This window comes from Salvia splendens, chromosome 3 (assembly GCF_004379255.2).
Source record: "Salvia splendens isolate huo1 chromosome 3, SspV2, whole genome shotgun sequence".
NCBI classification, from domain to species: domain Eukaryota; kingdom Viridiplantae; phylum Streptophyta; class Magnoliopsida; order Lamiales; family Lamiaceae; genus Salvia; species Salvia splendens.
Window position 1 is genome coordinate 5987499 of NC_056034.1, and position 16087 is coordinate 6003585.

Sequence of the window (16087 nt, forward strand, 5' to 3'; positions counted from 1 at the left end):
AACCGACCGAATAACCTGCCCTAATCATCACCGTAGACTTTCTTTTGGATCATCAATTGGTAATTATGATTTCAACTCTCTTTCAGGATAAAAAATAAAACTGTTAGAGCATCCACATCCGTGCTCTTGCCAACGAGCACGGATATGGGCCCGGTCCCACTTTTACTCCATGTTCTTAGGCAAGAGCACAACACCCACATCTGTGCTCTTCCACAAGGACAAGCTCAATGGTCCCACCATTCTATTATTCAATTTAAATAAAAACATTTCCATAAAATTAAAATGCATTAAAAATACCCGGAATAATATTACAAATTACAAAAAAAATAAAAATTACATAATTAAAATACTAAAAATTAAAATTACATAATTAAAATACTAAAAATTAAAAATTACATAATTAAACACCTAAAAAATAAAAATTACCCACGTGGATGACTAGTCATCCAGCTCTACCCCCAATGTTCTTTGGAGACCCCGTATCATCGCCACATGCGATCGAAGTTACTCGGGGGTCATAGTTGATCTATCAGACAAATTGAGTTGGGCCAAAATCCCCCACAACGAGTTGGTGGGGGGGTTGAGGTGGCACATAGGGAGCGGGAGCGGGTTCGGGAGCAGGGGCGGATGGAGTCGCGGCGCGACGACGGTTGGCCGCCGCCTTCTTCCTTCCTTGCGGCCGACGTTGAGAACTGCTCGGGCCGGCGTCGGGGCTACCTAAGTTAGCTCCGGCAAGCTGGCTAGCCACATCCTCAGAGCCGGCGTCGGATAGGGATACCGACCTCGACCGCTTGGAGGAGCTAGAGGAGGATGATAGGCCTCCCCTATACTTCAGATGAGCCCGCGTCTCCTGCCAAATGTTGAGGTACTTGAATGACTTGTAGTTCATGGATTGGTAGGTCGTCAAGGCGGAACTGATGATGTCAAGCTCGCTCCGGCCGCTCCCCGCCGATCGCTCTTCCTGGAGGTAATACCCCTGCAAGTTTTGGATTTCTTCGTTGGCTCTTTATATGGCATTGCACACCATACTCTCGTTGCGTTCGATTGTTCCAGCCGGCCGGTTTTGATTGTACCGGTGACAGATGCGCCACCAATAATGGTCACCGGATTGGTTCGTGCCAACCTCCGGATCTTCGGAGATTGACAAGTACGCTTTGAATAATTGCTCCATCTCCCCCCGGAGTGTACGGGGTGCGGACACCACGAGTAGGAAGAGGAGGAGTTTGAGAGGGGCCGCTCCCTCCTGCTCTAGGTACGGGTGGTTCGGGTGTCCACCCGTATTGCCCTTCAGGGGCATCTTGGTCGTCGATCGGGTAAGGCCGGTAGCCACCCGAAACTTGTGAACCTTGGGTTTGAGGAGGGGCCGAATATTCTGTTTCCGGACTAGGAAATGGTTGTGAACCGAACCAATCGGGGTTCCAACCGTGGGAACCGGAGGGGTGATCGCCGGAGTCAAACATTTTTTTGTTGAGAGTGAAAGAAAGATTGAGAATTGTAAGAATAGAAATGAGAGAATTTAGATGAGAATTGTGTAATGTGGTGTGAATTTTTGGTGTGGAAGTGGGGGTATTTATAGATGAAAATGTGTATTTTTGAGGAAAAAAATTGAAAAATAAATTAAAAATTGGTAGAAAACGGATATAATTTTTTGGGAAGTGGAAAAATATATTTTTTTATTTTTAATCGATTTTTTTAAAAAAAATCAAATTGCCAACGGCATTGCCGTTGGCCAATGGACGACTGACACGTGGGTTGCTCGCTGACACGGACGTACTCGATGCATCGAACAACGGGTGTCACGCCGCTGGCACGGACGGACGGCTTCGCTCAACCTCTGTGGATGCTCTTGTCTGTTCCAACTTCCAACATTTAGATATACATCGATTTATTTAATCAAAAAATTATCGAGAGTCCATAGAATAAGGTTGCAGCCGTTCTAATACTCAATAGGGTTTCGTTAACGAAGCTGCTCAATTTCACAATCCCAATTACCTAAAGCTCCAGGAGCAACACTTATTTTTTCTGGATTTGATCCGTTTTTCGTCCAAAATTTATAAATGTTCCGCTTTTTAATTTAATTTTCTGTAAAAATCGCAACTGCTTTTATGCCGAGTTCCGATGGCGCTTTCTCTCGGCAAGCTCTCGCTCATCGTTGGTGCAGGTCAATTGCTTCTTTCACCTCTGATTCAATTATCATTCTGAAGCTTATGTCTCTTCTGATTTCTTGTTGCTACTCTCTATATTTGTGTTTGACTGTTAGTTTTTCGACTTTTTGATCAATTGCCACTGATGTTTAGCGTTTGCTATATTCTGGATACGTTCCTGTAAATCCCAACTTCGAGTTGGTTGATTTTGGAATATATTGTGACAAATAATGGTTGAATGAGCTGGTAGTTATAATGGTTCCCCCTCCCCCCACTCTACCATCAGTCCATCACCACCTACTCGTTGCTGTATAGCTCGACATAACTTGTTGGCAGAACAGAACCGATACATACCTTTATGTCGTGTATTTGCCTAATTTGCTACTAGGTCATCACTATGGGGCTAGCTGGGAAATGTATTTGTGGAATTGGTTCTGAGTATTAATCACAAAATGTTTTACTGAGGAGACTCAACAACATTTGCAGGCCTTGTAGGATCGGTCCTCGCCAAAGAGGGTCGGATGCCTAATGTTTCTGATTTTTTCTCTGGTGCATTTAAGGTACTATGACTTTGGAAGTTTATATGGAATTCGACTGAGTGCGGATTATAAGACCTACTGAAACTTTCGGTTCTCTTGTTTTTATTACTCATGCATTAACTGACAGATCGTTTTCAAGCAACTTAAACAAGATGGTCCCGCTGCTTCCCGAACCAAACCGCGAAATGATTCTTTGATGCAACAGGTTTGGAATTACTTTGGCCTTTGGTCTATTTAACTGTTCTTGTTCTTATCTCACGAGTCATCTTCTTATAGTTAGACTACTATCTTTGTTCTTTGTTCAATTATCCTGGTCGGGCTTGGCTAATGAGTGTAAAAGAATATTGATATTAGAGAATTGCTGATAACTTCGATGACGGAGAAAGGATCAAGTATCTATAGCATAGCCTAGAAAATTATGCAGCCCTTTCTCTATGATACAGAGTTACTGAGTTGAATAGATTCAGAATGGAGATAAAAGAGAATGTTGTATTGTAGTAGTTGATATGGTATCATTTTATTACCTCAGCTCTTCTTTTGGTACGTAGTTTCAATAATCAGATAAAAGTTTGACACTTGTAACTATGTTTTGTTCACTTTGACTTGCCATCTTTGTGGTCATATTACATCATTATTCCATGAATGCTTATGATAAAAGCTGTCAGCAGATGAACTGATTTGAGTTTTGACTCTCTCAGGTTAACAGCCTTCGAGAAGAGCTGCAATTCTTGGCATCAAATAGATCTGTTACAATTGTTACCGGAGAACGATCAGGTCACAGTACACGTTAAAATGATAGCAAATCTATCCCATTTTGTTGTGAAATCTTCTTGATTTATGTTCTTTTGTACTCATTGTGTGCTGTATTTGAGCGGTCTGATGTATCCCCTCGGGGTGAAATCCTCATATCTTTGTACTTTATATGTCACCAAGCACATCCTATTTTCTGCCTTTGCTCTTCCTGCTGACATCTTTTTGAGCTATATGATATCACCTTTTTCTTTATATAGCAGTTTGTTTGCATGCAGTAGAATCATCTTGGTAAAGCACAGTGCACTCTTTTACATAAAAGCTCATTGATTCCTTATGAGATTCTTTCATATGTGTGCATCTTTCATGAAATTGCTAATGCTCTAATTTTGCTGACTATATCTTCTCGTACTTTCTACAGCATCTGGGAAATATGGAATAGTAATTATTACTGTAGTTGTTGGATATGGCTACATTTGGTGGAAGGTAATTTCATATATATTCTTCTCTAATGTAACACTGATTTTAAAGGACTGTCTTTCATATATTTCTTGAACTTTTGCCTCTTTTTTTTTCCAGCTTGCTTCTAGGTTATATTTTTTTTGGTGCAATTGAAAAAAATGTCCGTACTCATAGGTGCACCATAAGACCAGATCCCTTATTAAACTCACTGGCCGTGGCACAACAATACATATTTATACAACTAAATGCAATTATGCAAGCCAGCTTGTCATTATCTCGTAACAGAGATAATCAATGTATCTTGATTCAGTTTTATTAGTTGCTAAATTCAATTCTTTACACATGGTGGAACATCTGCCATGACAATGTATTCTGTATTTGCAATAACTTGGTTTAAATATTGCTTAATTTTAGAATCCTTGACAGGTTGCTTTCTTGGTAAACGTAGTAGTGTCATTCTTTCGATAGCATAACTTGAGATGTAATTTCCATTTAGAACATTTATTCGCTTATGTGTATCTTGTGCAATGGATGCTTGTATATATATATCTACATCTTTTAAGAACTGTTTACTCTGTTAGGATGGGAAATATGCATGGTTATACACAGACTGTTGTTTTTTTTAATGACTATGCACTTTGTAATTTCATGTTGCATATGGAAACCTTAATGTACTTCAGGGGGATTTCACCACCTCTACTTTCTTGGGTGATTGGCGCCACTTATAAATATTTATCCACTTGCAGGGTTGGAAGATTTCTGATATGATGTTTGCAACTAGGCGTGGCTTGAATGATGCATGTTCTTCTGTAGCTAAACAACTTGAGACTGTGTACTCTTCAGTTTCGGTAAGCTTTTAATCATCAGTTCTCATTATAGTTGTGATAGCATACCTGGAGTTACCTGTTCCAATGCCGACTGTTATTCTTTTCTTTCAAGAAGATCAATTCCATCATCTAAAGCTTTTATATATTCTAGTCATCTATAATATGTTAATTTCATAATGTTTCTTCACTATTTATTTGTTCTTGCAACATAGTAATACTTAATTAGGTTTCTTTGGTTTTTGATGACCTGTATGTAGCAAGTACATTTTTTTACCTCTATAACTGAAGAATTCATACTCCTTGTTAAAGTTCTTAGCAATTATTCACAAGCACATGTATACTGATTATTACATATGTATTTGTTAACCTGTGCATAAATCCTGAAGCTTTATGTACCTTATTTTGGTGTTGCTTGGAAAGGAGTATTGGATTTGAGTAATGGCGTTTGTGCTAATATTACGTTCTCTGCTGATAATTTGTTGCATACGATCCTTTGTCCTAGAGTGTCTTATCAGCTTTCTAAATTCTATCTTGTAGTCTTTCTATGTGCTTTACAAGGATATAAAAGTTAAGCAATTTATCGCCTGGAATGCATTGCAAATGCAATGGATCTGGAAAGTGCTATGTCATTGATGTGTAGTATCATTTCCGTGCCTGGATGAACTTTTCTTTAACTTTGCAGGTCACAAAAAAACATCTGTCCTCAAGAATTGACCGAGTAGATTGTAAAATTGATGAGGTCGCCGACCATACAACAGCAACGAAAGATGAGGTTAGGCAAAACGAGAAACTTTTGGTGGCTTTGGTTTATTGCTTGTTTCTCCTGAACCCTGTAAAGTTACTGACTGCAATTTACACAGGTGTCTGAACTGCGAGGCAATGTGAAATCGATTGATTCAAAATTCCAGACTGTTCATCATGTAGTGCGGTCACTGGTAACTAATATCTACCCACTCATTACATCAATGTGTCTCTCTGAGTATTATTCTAATTTAGTGATGGTTATCTACGCACGTTTGGTTGGTCAGAAACTAAAGGTTAAACCTTTCTTGTCACAGGAAACTAAGATTAGCAGGATAGAAGTGAGACAGGTACAGTTAACTATGACCTACAGCATTCTGTCTCCTAGTTTAGATAGTTATTGTTCTTGTTTGTAATGATAGTTAATTTTTTAACATCTATGCAGAATAAACTGAACTCTGGAGTGGAAAATTTGGTTGGCTATGCATGGAATCTTGAAAACAGCAAAAGCATGGAGCAAATTGAGGCAAGAATATTATATCCATCTTTTCTATCTACATATATTAATGTGTGTAATGTGTACTGTGCAGGGAGCATCTAGTTCCTCCAGGCCTGCCCTTGAACTGCCAAACGGTTCTCCGTCAAGGGTAAATTATCAGTCATACTCATATGTAGTGTCAGTAGATACAATACTAAGTGTGTACCAAGTGATGTAGCTTACTTCTTTGCCCTTCTCAGAGCGTTTCTTTGCCCATCAAGGCTTTAGGCGAGCCACCATCACCATCTACTGCTAATGGATCTCTTAAGAAACAGGCTGCATTTCTGCCTTCTGCTTCAGGCCTCAAGGTAATGAATTTTCCTTTTTAACCTCTGCTTTTGTAGCCTTGCCATGCATCCTCTCATGTTATCTTTTGCAGGAGCTATATGGAACGTCAGATGATGTTGGAGTGTCGGACGTGAGTAATGTTCCTCTGAGATCAAATGGGATTCGCGCTTCTGAAGATACAAATATAGACAACACATCTAGTGGTTTGTTCGGAAGATTTTCAGGCTTTTCATTGCTGTCAAGAAGCCGCAGTGCGGTGCCAACCGTGCCATCTGCCAAGTAGAGTATGTTGTAGATTGCAATAACAGAAACCATTTAGGATATGGAGTAGTAAAATAGTAGTAGTAGTAGATTCGAGGAGGATTATCTCTCCTAGCACCCTCCTCCTATATACGGCAATGCAATGCCTGTTATATATATATGATCGCCCGAATTTTGTAGTGTATATCACAGAATGCTCTTTAAATACTTGGTCATGGAACTATTTTTTAGAAACTAATGGGGGAAAGGTAAATAAAGAAGTAAATAACCCGAATTTATCATCTTTTACTGCTTTAATCCGCTGCCCTTACAAAATTATCTGCAATTGTTTGTTTCTTTTGTTTAGCTTGTTTTAGATGCATAATGTGACTTGAAGTAAAATGGATCGTGTTGGTTTGTGTCACGTAGAGAACGGCGATTCAGATACTTATGTGAGGATATACATAAAGTTACAAATTATTCTCTAGTACACATCTTTTATTGGAGGGAGTTATGAGTTTTAGTACACGTGTATATGTAGAAAATTGATGAAATAAGTACAAGTTCCTGGATAAAAATTCTGAGTCATCTCCAAAATATACTTTTCTGACATTGATTTTCAGTACTAGTAAATACTAAGTGCTACATTAAATCTCAATACTTATTTTCTTAATTCTGAGTCATCTCGAAAGCTTCTTGTAATCTCTAACTTTGAACACTCCATACGCGACGAACTTGAGTCATTTCAATAACTAGGGTTCTTCGTTTTGGGCGTATGAAGAAGGAAGAAGAGCAATGAGGAATAAAAGTGATATTTTTTTTGTGAGAAATCCGTTTTTTGAGAAGGATTGAATCTTATATTTACTTTATTTTTTTTAAAATAATAATTTTTATCTTCAAAATAATTAAAAAATCTTATCAAAATGTTTAAATGGGTCAAAATCGGCTAAATAGACGTTGACCGTCTATTTTTGACGGCTCCGTCCACTTTGGACTGAGTCAGACCCGAGTTTAAATGTGTGGGATGCAATAATTCAAAACGTAATGTTTAGGACTAAAATCGTAAAATCGTTATATTTTTAGGACCACATTTGGCCCTTACTCTAAAATAAAAAAAATGATACTAAATGTACTATTAGTATATCAACACTTTAATATTGTAAAATAATACTCCCTCTGTGCTAAGAAGCAAGAAGTACTATAATATTGAGGATGATATGATTTTTTAATAATAAAAAAGTTAAACACAGTAGTACCAGTGAAGAAAGTGTTTCATAATAGGCTAAATGAGGGAAATTGAACAGTAATTTTTTTGTTTGTAAACAATGAGTATTATAAAGAGAAAGGTTAAAAAACAATTTACACACTGTGGAATAATAATGAGTAAAAAGGGAAAGGTTTTACTATTAGGCAGAAGTAACAAGAAATAGATCAAGGCCTTATAAAATGTCACTATTATGGACGCCAGAGAAAATAATTAGGAAATGCTTATTTTCAACTTTCTGTACATTCCCATTTCATGAAAGTAATTTAGCTTGTCGATTAGTACAGATATAAATAGCAATACAAAAGGGAAAAATAGATCAAATATAGAGTTAGGCTGATGGAGATGAAAATATTTGTTACTCCCTCCGTCCCACAATAATTGTCACTTTTATTATAGGCACGAGTTTTAAGAAATGTAAAGAAAAGTTGGTTGGAAAAGTTAGTGGAATGTGTGATCCACTTTTTTATATTGATTTTATAATAAAATGTGAGTAAAGTGAGTTAGTGGAATGCGGGACCTACTTACTATTTATGATAAAAATAAAGTGTGACAATTATTGTGGGATGGACCGAAGTGAAAATAGTGACAATTATTATGGGACGGATGAAGTATATAATTATGACATTAAAAATCAATCACAATCTTCAATTTTGGTTTAATTTAACAAATAGTACCTCAAAAATCAAGAGGATCCTTTTGTTTTTATATGCTACTACTACTATTATATTGCATTACTAAACAAATTACTGTTGTATTTTACAAAAAAAAAACTTAAAACTTCTTACTTGTGGTTTATCAATTTATTTGACAGCTATATACTTACAGCTTACTAGTAATACTAGTACTATTTTGGGTGTAAAGGTTGTACACTGAGTTAGGTGCATGCGTTTTAACAGTACACTAATATTAATAACAAAACTAGCCAACATTATTGATTAGGGAGTGGATGTTAATACTTGCATGTGTTTATTGTTACATGAAGGTACAAACGTACTACTTGTCTTTGTCCATTTGGGGTTGAAAGAATAGTTTGGTTTTGATATTTCATTATTTTGTGTTAGCTACTGGCTAGTACGTTGCCAGTGGAAACAACTTGATATAATTATCTAGGCCACCATAAACTAATAAATAAAACTCTAAATGAATCAATAAACCACACTTCCGAAATTAAATTAACATAAAAAGATGATTCTTTACCTGACCCATTTTTTCATAGCCATTTATCGTATAAAAAAAATACGGAGTACTGTATAATTTAACACATACTCCACAGCATCCAAATGATGTAAACAAAAAAAGATTTGTAATACAATCATTATAAGTTAATTAGTAGGTAGGATGACACCATCACATGGTGTAAGATTCAAACTTGTCGCAAATTTATTTGAAAATCCATGGAATTATGTGGACCATAATTTACAGGCCAACTTCACAAAATTGTGTTCCCATTTGTGGAATTGAATTCAAAGATAACATTTTTCCTCTTTTGAGAGTCGGTTATTCAACAAACCCATTTTTTGAATTTCAGTCACTCCAAAACAGGTGATTCCGCCAAATAATTTAATAGTACTATCAATCATGACACCACATTATCAATTATTAAAATTACTTACAAAAAAGCTTTTTGAGTATATTTTTGGGAGAATAACTCATCTAGGACATATTCATGGCTTCATGCACACGAATAATGGAGAATAAAAAAAATTCAAGAAGCCTACAATTTATTTACACTTATGGGATCGACGTGCACAATGATTAGCCGAGAATGGCACATTGCGTTGCGTTAGTGAAGTGCTTCCAAGTGTTTTTACACTTTGTGCTTCTTCTCCTCAACACGGCTGAAATGCGTGCAATGCTCTGTAGTGCTGCGTTTCTAATGCTCTTAGTTCCATACATTGATGTGAATATAGTGTGCAAATTACATTAAAATGATTATGTCTACATTAGACCCTATTACTATAATTGGCATCAAATAACTTCTCAATCTCTTTTTTAGTATAAAGAAGACCTAAATTAATGTTAAATGCTCCTTTGGGAAGGCAGTATCATATCATTGTATTCGTAGGAAATATGGTAGCAAATGCTAGATGAAATTAGACAAGAGAGTAGAATAGGTTAGATAGACAAAAGCCAATCTTCAATTGATTTGTAGTACTACTACTTACTACTTTGATTTTTTTTTTCAGTTACATTCATGAGAAAGGTTACACCCTGTCCCTTTCTTTGCCACTCATTTTATGTATGGTTTATCTTTCTCCTTTTTACCCAACTAACATGTTCATGGCATATAAACTCATTTTCTTAATCTAAAAATTTAGTAATTTAATCACTTCTTACAAGGCTACTACCTGAAAAAGGAATGTGTGTTTTAGTCAAACTGGTAATTGTTGCTCTAATTTATGGTTCCTGATATGCTAAGTTTGTCAGGATAGCACACATCTCTAAAACACATTCTCATAAAAATACAACCATTTCTGCATCTTTCCTTCTGGCATCTTTCTTGCTTTGTGGATATGTGCAAGACTTTTACTTTTATATTTGGTCTTTCTTCATTTATATGTTCATGTAGTTAGGGAAATTAAAATTTGGTTCTTGGCGATGAATGCATGTGGACACGTGGTTATAGAGTCTGAATGGAAGATTTTATTCTTCTCCAATAATTTATGTCACATATTGAAGACTAGTACTCCCTTCGTACTAAGGAAGTTGAACCCACAATTCTATTTTATGCGTTAAGTTGAGAGAGTAAAGTAAGAGATAAGGAATAAATTAGAGATAAATGTATTTATATTTATAATAATAAGTCATCTTGGTTGAGACGAACTAAAAAGGAAAGTGGGTAAGTGGGACGGAGGGAGTAGTATTTTATTGTGAGCTCATATTGTCTATATCTCCGATCTACACCTTGCTCATTTCTTTCCAACCCCACCCCACAGCCCACACCCCTACTCTGCAGCTATAATAACTACTGCTATTCTTCTCCTTATTACACACCTACAAACACTATTTGTGCAATGCTTTGTTCATTGTGTCATCTCTATTAATGGAGTCGCTGTCCGAGAATGAATGAATGAATGGATGGAAAGCCTAAGTCAACCCTTACCATTTGCACTTGTCTGTAAGTCTTTGTTTATTATTTCTTCCCTTCCTAAAGTATTTCACTTTCATGGCTTCCCATTTCAAGTATTAGCACATTGTTTGTTTGATTTCTGAGGTACAACAATCCCCACTCTCTTGCTCTGTCCCTTTACACTTTACACGCACTCATTTCCTAGTTGTAAACCCTCATCAGGAATCCTTGAATCAACTATTATAGATAATTCTTGCTGCAAATTACTATATGTGCTATACTAATTGAGTAAGTACTAGTAATTTCTCCATTGTTACAGAGTAGAAAATAATTGTGGCTTTTCTCCCTTTTCTCACTCCCTACTGCTACAAAGGGACATACATAAAAATCATGTCTTTACAGAAAATGGTGTTGTGAGCTGGGGTTCACTGTTCATGTGTGGCTTTCATAACTTGGCCTAGCAAGTTTTTTGTTTCTATTAGTATCACTCTCTCTGCAGATTTCTTGTTTATTCCTCTTTCTTGTTGTAGCTAAAGTTGTTTAGTTGTGGTATGTGAGATATGTTACCATTTTAAAGATTCTACACTAAGAAACTAAACAGTTATATGCCTTTTATGGATGCATAATTACAATTTAGTTAGAAATTCAAACATGCTAACCTGGTTTCTCTATTGTTTGAAATACTAGTACTACTCTTATTTAGTTGGTGACTATTGTTATGTTGATATTCATTTCTGTGTGCAATTACAACATTGCTGTGTGCAATTATTCTCTATGGTATGGTAGTTATGTAACTTGCTAAATATCTAGCAGGAGAATAGATTGTTGATTGAGGGGAGCAAAGGTGTTTTGAAGTAAGTGAATGTTTAAATATTTGTAACAGAGTGGTTTGAGTAGATTCGTCTCTTTTCTTTTGTTGTTTTTGCTTGGGGGAGAAAAGGAGAAGTAGAGTGATTAAGGAAGAGTTTGAGATCAAGTTTGTTAGGAATGGAGTCACCATCAAAAAGGGCCAAGGCCCCTGCAATTGTTGCTCGTTGCTTGGTGGATGGATGCAGCGCTGATTTAAGCGCGTGCAGAGACTATCACAGGCGGCATAAGGTCTGTGAAGCTCACTCGAAGACACCTAAGGTGACGATTGGGGGTCGAGAGCAGCGCTTTTGCCAGCAGTGCAGCAGGTAAATCAACCATTCATTCATGCATATATTTGTAGATGTGAAATTGAACATATGTTAATTGTTGAATAGGTTCCACTCCCTGGTGGAGTTTGACGAGGGAAAACGCAGCTGCAGGAAGCGGCTTGATGGGCACAACAGGAGGCGGAGGAAGGCCCAAACTCGAATGGAGGAAAGGGTCATGTCATGCAGCAGCGAGCCACAGATAGTAGCTGGTATGATGGGATACCCTTGGTCCGGGGATGAAATAGGAGGCGCGTTGCAGCAGCAGCAGCAGGTCAGCTACTTGGAGACAGCAGCAGGTGCAGGTCATCAAGTGGGAAGCAGCAGCTCCTCAGCCTTTGTATCACCAAATGTGATGATGGAGTGTGATGGTGCTCTCTCTCTTCTGTCATCGCCGCCTCCCACCATCGACTATCATCAAACCACCTTGCATTTTCCTCACCAGAATGTTGGATCATCCCATCAAACTCTCTCTTTCATGTGGGACTAGCTGCTCATTGACTCTGTCAATTATCATGTGTGTTCATCAACTTTTAAGCTTCAACCTCTCTACAATAGAGATTAGAGAATGAGAATAACTGTACTTGAACTGGATTAATATTCTGCACTCATTCTTGGCTGCAACTAAATTAGAGAACCCCTCTCCTTTTTGCCTACATTACTTTTATTTATAATTAGTCTTAATCATATCCCATTCCTTTGAAAGGAAGTAGTACTAGTTAGTAGTAATTAGAAATTTTGGTAAATATGTATACCAAGATTGGTTTTAGATCTATAAATAATTAGTAGCATTACATTACGGCATTACCAATGTGTTGGTGTTCCCTACTAGTACTATATTTCATTGTATATTCATGTGAGGCGGGCCCATCGATGTAAGGTGATTGGCCCAATTACAAAGCCCATATGTTAATTTTTGAAACCATGTCGCGTAGAGCCCATCATCTAATTTTCTAGGCTTCAATAGTGGTATTAATTACAATGGTTTAATGTAATAGTACTTTGAAATAGTAGACATGCTTAAACTAGATCTGTAGCTGGACGTGCAATACATCACTATTGTCTATTTGTGTCGTTAATATGTGCACCAATATTAAAAATTGCTTTTGATTTTGTCGTTAAGGGTATTTTTGTCTGTTTACCTAAAAAACTGGTTTTGATTTTGTTGCAAAAAAACCTCCCCACGGAAATTTATCAATCCAGTTTGTTCTAATTGAAAAAACAAAAAAAATAAAATATAAATAAAATAAAGCTTTCAACTCAGTTAATTCTGGTCTATATCAAAACCCCACCTGATAAGGGAAAGACCCTTATCAAGTGAAAAAGATAAAGAAAGTCGCAGAGAAACCGTGCTCTGTCGATAATCGAAAATTCTAAACGGAAAAACTAAATAAACATAAAAGACGATAATTATGATTTCATTGATTCCTTAAAGAGAATAACAATAGCCCTATTTATAATAGAGACAATAATTATGATTTCATTGATTCCTTAAAGAGAATAACAATAGTCCTATTTATAATAGGGATACTAAATTAATAAGCAAGACAAAAGATATGGAAAATATATGCACTCCCTAAATATTTAACTAAATAATGCAACTAAATAATAATGCAAGATATGAAAGAGATATGAAATATTGAACGTATCAACTCCCCCATGGTTGAAAGTCAACTTGTCCTCAAGGTGGGATCCACGAAGCAATCAAAAGAGTCAATGATAACAGAAGCTTTGAGTTATCTCCTCCTGGATCAAAAACATAAGATCGTTGTTTTGTACACCAATAATCGACTATTGCGTGACAACGTATCTAAATTATTATTTTCGTTTCAATAAATGATTTAGACTTCTTCCAATCATGATCAGAACTTTGGGAGATATTTCCTCCTAGATCAAATATACCAGACTGCTTAGTCCAATAATATTCTTCATTTGACTCCATAGAAAGCCACCGTGACAGTGGCAACATGGTCCCCAAATGAGAACCATTCGCATGAAACAAAAGAGAGTCTTCATCTACCCTTTCCATGACCTCAAGCATTGTATAGATAGGTTTCACAATAATATCAACATCAAGCAATGCATCGGTCCTTTTCTCCTCTACTGGTACTTGAGGAGCGTCTCCTCCAGATTCCATTGGATGATCACCAGAATCCATGGGCTGGTCACCACCATCATTGGCTTTATTGTCCTCAAGCATCACCATATCGAAATTCAGAGGGCAAGTGACAACTTCATCAGGAATGAACTCATTCATGGATTCCAAACTGTCGTAAACTGCATCGTTGTCGATGCGGCGGTTGATTTCATCAAGGCGAGACTCCATCCTTTTGCACGCCTCCAATAATTGATCAAGCATCGCTTCAATCGGGTTTGGCGCTGTGGTGGCTGGATGAGGTGGTTGCGGCTCAGGCTGATTCCATCCTGAGTTATGGTTGGGGGGCAGCGGCTGATCGTATGCCGAGACCTCGTGCAAGGGGCGTTGTCCCGGTGTCTCCCAGTAGGCAAGTGGGTCCCAGCAAGTAGGACGGCTTCCAGGCGGTGGTGGCGAGTACATATCTGGCTCATAGGATGGTGGTTGTTGATATGTGGCGGTCTGGCGCATCCATGGTGGGTCCCAGCTAGTGGGCTGTCGGGCGTGGTAGGGGTGACGCTGTTGGTGCCCGTCCGACTGGTATGGTAGCGGCTGTAGGTGGCATCGCCAATCGGATGATTGATGATCTAACAGCGGCTGCTCCTCGGACAAGGGAAACGGACTTGGGGATTGATATACGGGCTGCCATGGGTGGTACGGGTACCCGGCTGTTGTATATCGCGGCTGTCCAAAGGTCCCCGTTGGATACATAGATGGAGAGTGAAAATGGTGACTTCCGTCGTGGTGGAGATCTCCATCGTTAAGATGCGTCGATTGTGAAGGATGAGCACGAAATGAAAGCACCAGTTGATAAGGGAAATACCCTTATCAAGTGAAAAAGATAAAGAAAGTCGCAGAAAAACCGTGCTCTGTCGACAATCGAAAATTCTAAACGGAAAAACTAAATAAACATAAAAGACAATAATTATGATTTCATTGATTCCTTAAAGAGAATAACAGTAGCCATATTTATAATAGGGATACTAACTTAATGAGCAAGACAAAAGATATAGAAAATATATGCACTCCCTAAATATTTAACTAAATAATGCAACTAAATAATAATGCAAGATATGAAAGAGATATAGAATATTGAACGTATCTCCACTCCACCCCACCCCACTCCACTCCACTCAGTGGCGGATCCAGGACCCGAAAATGGCGGGGGCGGAACTTATATTTAAATATTAAATATTTAATTTAATATTATTTTTAATAATAAAATAAATAAATATTATATTAATATTTAAGTAGCACTAGCTTCATTAATAAAATATAAACATGCTTCAGCTTGCAAATATGTATTATTCATTTTAAAATAAAAATATATATAAATATAAACATGCTTTAGCTTGCAAATATGTATTATTCATTTTAAAATATAAAATTATTGTAAATATATGTACATTTTAAATCATTGTAAATATTATATACAAAAGTGATATAAGTAGAGCATTAAATATTTATATTTCAAAAATATTTAAAATGTTTATTTTGTTACATAGAGAATAATTAAGATGCATGGATCAAATTATAAGTACTATAGGATAAAAAAGACTTTAAAAAAAGATTAAAAATGATTTTAACTAAAGAATAAATATAACAACATAATATATGCAACTTAGTAAAAGTTTAGATTACATAAAGTATTTAAAGGTATTATTTTGATAATAAGAAGAAATATGAATGGATAAAATAAAAAATGAAAAAAAATATGTTTTTGTTGAGGATTGAACCCTAGACATCTTAGTTAAAAATCCAACAAACAAACCATTGAACTACTACATTTTATATGACACTTATTGAAAATAAAAATATTTCTACATTCTACAGAGGGGGCGAATATGCTATTTTCGGCTTGATTCAATGAAAAATTTAGGCTCTCCGGACGGTCGGGTAGGGGCGACCGCCC

The 16087-nt window shown here is 36.9% G+C and overlaps 2 protein-coding genes across 6 annotated transcripts; both read left to right on the plus strand.

Moving 5' to 3' along the window:
• The first annotated feature begins 1887 nt into the window (after window positions 1–1887).
• Window positions 1888–6838, plus strand: LOC121794571. Its single transcript, XM_042192786.1, has 13 exons — window positions 1888–2161; window positions 2631–2704; window positions 2811–2888; window positions 3382–3457; window positions 3855–3919; window positions 4642–4743; window positions 5405–5494; window positions 5583–5657; window positions 5781–5813; window positions 5909–5989; window positions 6054–6110; window positions 6202–6309; window positions 6381–6838. Exons 1-13 carry the CDS (start codon window positions 2119–2121, stop codon window positions 6570–6572), a joined length of 1074 nt encoding a protein of 357 aa, XP_042048720.1. The 5' UTR covers window positions 1888–2118; the 3' UTR covers window positions 6573–6838.
• A 3849-nt stretch (window positions 6839–10687) lies between these two features.
• Window positions 10688–12697, plus strand: LOC121794572 (squamosa promoter-binding-like protein 14). Of its 5 annotated transcripts, none has more exons than XM_042192790.1 (4): window positions 10688–10914; window positions 11680–11720; window positions 11844–12041; window positions 12111–12697. In XM_042192790.1, exons 3-4 carry the CDS (start codon window positions 11854–11856, stop codon window positions 12529–12531), a joined length of 609 nt encoding a protein of 202 aa, XP_042048724.1. In that variant the 5' UTR covers window positions 10688–10914; window positions 11680–11720; window positions 11844–11853; the 3' UTR covers window positions 12532–12697. The 5 variants fall into 5 exon arrangements, with proteins under 5 accessions (XP_042048724.1, XP_042048725.1, XP_042048722.1 ...); XM_042192791.1 differs by having other exon boundaries at window positions 11852–12041; XM_042192788.1 differs by having other exon boundaries at window positions 10689–10914; window positions 11677–12041.
• The last annotated feature ends 3390 nt before the right edge of the window (window positions 12698–16087 follow it).

What these genes read in the sequence shown, in the direction of transcription:
- LOC121794571 (XM_042192786.1), top strand. Translation starts at nt 2,119, where the DNA reads ATGGCGCTTTCTCTCGGCAAGCTCTCGCTCATCGTTGGTGCAG. An exon ending in CAAACGGTTCTCCGTCAAGG is followed by an intron (nt 6,111 to 6,201) that starts GTAAATTATCAG and finishes TGCCCTTCTCAG; the next exon opens with AGCGTTTCTTTGCCCATCAA. An exon ending in CTTCTGCTTCAGGCCTCAAG is followed by an intron (nt 6,310 to 6,380) that starts GTAATGAATTTT and finishes TATCTTTTGCAG; the next exon opens with GAGCTATATGGAACGTCAGA.
- LOC121794572 (XM_042192790.1), top strand. Translation starts at nt 11,854, where the DNA reads ATGGAGTCACCATCAAAAAGGGCCAAGGCCCCTGCAATTGTTGCTCGT. An exon ending in TTTTGCCAGCAGTGCAGCAG is followed by an intron (nt 12,042 to 12,110) that starts GTAAATCAACCA and finishes ATTGTTGAATAG; the next exon opens with GTTCCACTCCCTGGTGGAGT.